At 37.4% G+C, this 6000-nt stretch overlaps 1 protein-coding gene across 1 annotated transcript; it reads right to left on the bottom strand.

Moving 5' to 3' along the window:
- PHYBLDRAFT_17801 (hypothetical protein) lies at positions 1-1119 on the bottom strand (the record flags this gene model as incomplete). Its single annotated transcript, XM_018437940.1, has 1 exon — positions 1-1119. The coding sequence occupies one exon, from the start codon at positions 1117-1119 to the stop codon at positions 1-3; it is 1119 nt and encodes a 372-aa protein (XP_018299034.1).
- Between the last annotated feature and the right edge of the window lie 4881 nt (positions 1120-6000).

Here is a 6000-nt window from a genome sequence, read left to right as displayed (position 1 = left end):
TTATACAGAGAGGCTAGACTGCGTATAAAGGCGGGATTGTGCAGGTTGAGTGTCTGCAGCAAACGATTGAGGGGTAACCATTGCCGGAAAAGACTGTGCGTCAAATGGACTAGAATCGTGAGAGTGTCTGATTTTCTGGGATGGCAGTTCATAAACGATATTGAGCTCGGACAGGATGTCCTTGAGAGCCATCACAAACCGAGTGTGTCGTTGCCAGCGCTTTCCAAGATCCTGCCAATTGCCTTTGTGAGGTAGCCACATTGAAATGATCAACTGGTTCACATCAATGATATCAACCACACGCAAATCAAATCCGTGAGAGAAATCTCGGGTCTGCTCATTGACCCAGCCAGTGATCCGGTCTCTGAGCTGGTGGACATCCTCTGTCTTGGTCCTAAAGTCGATATTGATCACTATGGACTCCCCCATGTCTCCAGAACGGCGCACATTTGTAATCAGTTTGGTCATCAGAACAGTCGTGGGTGCGTAGATTTTCTGTCCGTCAGCTCGGATAAAAACAGTTCCCATCAATCCCATGTTATGCACCAGCAATATCTGTGTGTCAATTATTACATAATCGCCTGCATCGTACGGGTGGGTCACAAACAAAAAAAGCACACTTTCAAAGATGGTTTTGCAAGTATTGCCAAACACAAACGTGAGTGCAAGCAAGAAAGAGCCCAGGGGAACCAAAGACTGCCAAATGTCAACTTGAAAGACCGCAAGACAGACAAAGATGGTGGCAATTGAGCTGACAATAAATAGCATTGCGTCCACTTTACCCAGTGCTTGACTAGTATCACGAATCGATTGCGAGAGTGCCTTGCGCTCACGGTAGATCTCCAGCACAGTGTCGCGGAACTCACGGCGGGTCAGATTGCCGTTGCCGTCCTTGTCAAATACACCAAATGCCTTCTCGGCTTCTTCTGGTGTCTTGAAATACGGTACAAAGTCTCGAACATAAAGCGAACGCTTCGAGTCTGCCTCTCCAGGTGGAATGCCGTGAGGGTGCGCAAGACTATAGAAGAGCTTCTTGGCGACTTTCTTGGCAAATTCATTCGAGTTGATGTCCACCTTGGCTCTCTCAATCCGGGTCCTTGCTTCCGGTTGATCGATCATCACAATGTTCTGGAGCTTCTTTTGAAAACTGTTGATCGCATCGGCGGTAGAGGTAGTTCGTTTATTATTGGGTCTTTGGTTGGTATTAACACCTGTACTATAAGCGGCCGCGCCTTCGTTATCCGACAGAGCGCCGCTTTCCCATCGACCGTTTGGCGAGCGACGATTTCTTAGGTTGGATGGTTCAACTCTCGAACGACGATTTTCGGACTTGCTGAGAGAATCAAGGACTATTATTATCATTTCAAGAAATGAAAAACATTAGTAATATTATTAATACCAATGTTTTTTTTATCAATCAATCAACTAAAGAAGTTTAATATACATACTTTTGAGCGCATGCTTGCTTTCATGGAGACGTTCTTGGTAAGCAAATTGATGGAAACGGGTAGCTATAATTTATTTATTTATTCAAGACAATAAATGAACTAATTAAAACCCGATTGTACAACTATTACCACCACCAACTGAGGTTTAAACAACTGTATAAAATATACGGGTATCTTAAACTTACCAATGAGCTGGATAATTGATTTCTGGACAAACAGAAAACATGAAGCAGCAAATATACACGCAAATACTTTCCAGATGATAGCAGAATAGTGATTGTTTTCGACAGACTATTGAGGTAACCAAGAGGCCTTGTTAGTCTGATCTGAAACAAGAGTTCCTTTTGAGTCTAGTGTATCTTACTGAGAATGGATGTTGCAAGAAAAAGGCCCAAGCGCCCCAGTTCCAAGAGGCCACTAAGAGGATTCCAATATAGAGTTTGACGGCCATGTAATACTTTTTTTTTTATAAAAAAAAATCAAAAGGTTTATAATTCAATAAGAATCTACTCGTTTTCATCATATTCTTGGACTTACCTCCATTGTAGATTTTACACGCTCTGATCTTCTTCCCCAGCAACACTTTGTCCATAGAGAGACTGCCGAGGGAATCATTTCGATAAACACAGTTGTGATCCACCCAATGTGCCACATAAAGGCAGCCCAGTACATCCATAATTGAACGTTGCTTCGGACGTTTGTAAAATTGGGATCTTCCATCTCAGCCTGACTTGGGGGTGGTAGAAAAACATTGACGCATACAGCAACCCCGACAAAGGTACCTGAACCCAAGATTGCGATTATAAAGCGTTTCATGAAAGGCGAAAGAAAGTGCCAGCAACATGGTCTTTGTATGGCAGCCTGAAACCGTTCTCTGGCCGTTCTCCGTCTCTTTGGTTTCTGAGGTTGGCTGGGATCATCGTTCCAGTCAAATTCTGTGTCGTCGTCGTCTTCAATATCAATGTTTTCAATCAAAGGATCAGTGCTTCTGTTGTTAGTGTTGTTGTTTGAGTCTCGGGCAATGTGGCTCTCGGTTACTCTGAGATGGTAGAGTCCATCATCTTTTTCTCTGTCGTAGTTAGGAATATCTTCAAATGGGTTCTGGATGTCATTTTCGTCTTGATCTTTGGCGAGTGTTCTGCGAATTGTTGGAGTACGAGGAAGTGTGGAATCCCTCTCGGATGGTTCTTGGTTGGGCTCATAGAAGAAGTTGTCTGATTTCATGTCAATTGAATAAGGTTCTTCTTTTCGACGCAGATCATTTCTTTGGTGTACAGGAGGAAGATCTTCATTTTGGTTTTATAAAGTTTAGTTTGTGTGAGACCCAAAAGATTATTATTATTATTCTTATTCTTATTCTTTGTGTATTACCCGCAATCAAGATCTTTTCTTCATCTGCTATACGAACAGTTTTTGGGCCTGACATCTTTAAAACAAAAAGTAAAGAAGAAGAAGAAGAAAGACCGATTGTTTTTTTTTAAAGTAATATTTTTAAACGATAAAACAATCGGACACTCTGTTGACCTCCCGATTCCCAATGTTTCAAAAAGAAGAATCAATTTCTATCCAACCGTCATTTCTCTTTCTCTATCTTATTCTTTCGGAGTAAGAAGATAGTCTTTTCCATGACCAGCTTACCTACATTTTTATTTTATTTTTATTACTCTTACTACTACTTGACCTTTACTGTTTCTATTAATAATATTTTTTATAAAAAAAAACAAATTGAAACATCTATATTTACATCTAACTTGGTCTAGAATTCAAAGGTATGGTATTCAGTAACGTTGGCAACTATTTTAGCTCTTGACCCAAAATGTTTCAAACACATTTGTATACACACATATACGCTTATATATATATAATATGTAGGTATGTCTCTATCTGTAGATTCAATATTAATTTGTGTTAATATAGACATCAAGTACAATAAGATCACCGAGATTTTTGTATATTTTCTTTTCAATTTCAAAATTAGTTTTTGGTTCTCCGCCATTCATATGTATGAGTATGTGTTTAAAAGACTTGGCTTAATCCAAGAAGTCAAGAAACTGTTTATATTATAGTAGTATGATATTATATCTTTACTAAATATACTATAAAACAGAGTAATAATAAATGTTGGTCTAGACTAACTAAATGATGTCTCTTTAAGGAATAGAGTAAATGGATAAACTTGAATTGACGGCGAATTAATATTTACTTGTCCTGAGCCCTGTCTTGATCAAGTAAGAGATCGACTAGTGATTTACGTCAATTGAGACATATAATATTTTGTGTACAGGATTTTAAGTACGAAATAGTGACATCCCCAAGTTGATTTATTTATTTTGGCTGCTACTTGTAATATCTATGACAATTGTCTTTAGTTTATTACATCCCTATTCCGCACTTAAAACTTGGTATGCGTTAAATCCAATAACCGAGTAGCTGGATCACCACAAACATCGTCCCCATCTTCCACAACGTCCCTTTCTTTTCTCGCTCCATTTTTTTTCACCTTTAAAGCAACCGAAACTGTTCACACAAAACGGAATCATAAGAATAAGAGGTTAGTACACTAACTATTTCGCTCCATAGCTCTTAACCTCGCACTCTTCTGAACCAAGGGATGATGTATAATCGTCGTGGCCAGAAATGACCGAAAAGTAGTTGAACAAGGAAAGAGAAGAAGAATAATAATAAATCGGCCATAGTCATTAATTTCCATTATAAACCATTCTTTAACTAAATAAAAAAAGGGTATACATTGCATAATTGACTGTATCTATTTCTTTTTATATGAAGCAGTGTAGAAGTTTTGGGTGGCAGTCAAAAGATTCAGATTGTTCTGGTTATTTAAGAATACCATTTCGTTGATATACTTCATACTTTCTTACATCTTGGAAACGATCCACGATAATATACTCTAGAGATTTATGGTTTCTAAGAAAGATTAAGTCAGCGTAAGTGTTCGTGTGTGCGTTTATAAATAATTGCTCGGTGACACATAGACGCCTGTCACTTCGAAGCCGGATTGCAAGCACAGAATCATTTTTTATAAATGATTTCGTTTAATTTATCGTCTGACATTTCGATAGGATTTTTTCTTGCATAACTGATCACATCAAAGCCATTCATCTTGAGCCTTTTTATAAATTATTTATAAAGAAATTGGTAGTTGTTGATATTCTGTGCTAGAAAGGCTTATTTACTATGTTAGTCCCTAGCTTCCTCCAGCCGATAAACTATACTACATCTGCCATCAGTTTCCATTACATAAAGAACCTTTCGTTTTGTTCGTTTGCCGTTGTGTATCTTTCTTGTTACGGTCGCCTTCAAATATCGTACTTTTATTTTTTGAGGGGTCAGACTTTGATATTTGTTAAATGTTTCAAAAAAAAAGTATTAATAATAGATAGATATAAATATAAGAAAAAAAATTATAAAGAGGATAAAAATTGAGATAGAGATATGAAAAAAAAAAGTTGATTTTTAGCCAAGAGAATTTTCATGTATTTTTGCGTTTGCCAAGAAGTGACCTTGCATACTTCCAGGCTGTCCGTAAGGTTCCCCCCAGAAAAGTCAGTTGGTGTGACGCCATGATTAATTATTCAATCTGACCTCCCCAACATGTCCTTCCAGCATGTCCGTAACATCCCCCTATTAACATATAACTTGATTGTTGACTTTTGTTAGATCGTTCTCATTAGTAATTGTGGAAGCACAGGAACTTTTTTTCAAACGAAGATACTGTCCCCAATATTACTGAAGATTAGTATCCTTATTAGAAAGTTACAAACACTCAAATTTATTCCTTTTTTTTTTAAAAAAAAAAAACTCAATTGAAAAATAGAATTCTGCTAAAGAGCTTCAGTGTGCGTCCAAGTACTTTTGCAACTTTTAGCACCCTTTCTAACCAATTAAAAGACACTTTGCATAAAAGAAGCAGAGAAACGATAACAATAACTGAAATACTTTTAACCTATACATAAAGGAAAAAAATAGAACTTTAGTATCTGTGATATGAATGAATTTAATTTTAAATATCATACAATCAAATCAAATTGCTATAGATTCTTATAGGTGTAGTATGCTATAGCATATGATCTTGAATTTCAAAAGTAGGAAGCACGTCTGCTGAAATACAAAAGTTTAAACCAAGAAAAACAAATTCGGCAAATACAGTAGTGGGTATTTTGCTATAGAACAACACCTACTCTAATAAGAAAAAGAAAAAGAGGAAAGAAATCAGCTTGCTTTCTCTAAAGAAGATGCTTGACATATTTGACAAAGGATATTATGTTAAACACATCTATTTACAGTATCTGCAAGTTCTGATATGTCGTGATGTTTTTTAGCACTTGTTGTAGATCTTTATGTACGTGTGTATAGTATGTATAGTGTGTATAGTGTGCATGTACAGTGTGTAGTATGTATGTGAGCGTGTGCGTGCATGCGTGCGTGCGTGCGTGCGTGCGTGCGTGCGTGCGTGCGTGCGTGCGTGTGTTTTGTTCTGTAATAGAATAAGCAAAAGAGCAAAAGAAAGGCTTTTGTAATGAATGTGGGAAAT

This window comes from Phycomyces blakesleeanus (genome assembly GCF_001638985.1).
Source record: "Phycomyces blakesleeanus NRRL 1555(-) unplaced genomic scaffold PHYBLscaffold_1, whole genome shotgun sequence".
Taxonomy (NCBI): Eukaryota; Fungi; Mucoromycota; class Mucoromycetes; order Mucorales; family Phycomycetaceae; genus Phycomyces; species Phycomyces blakesleeanus.
This window is presented reverse-complemented; position numbering and strand designations above follow the sequence as displayed.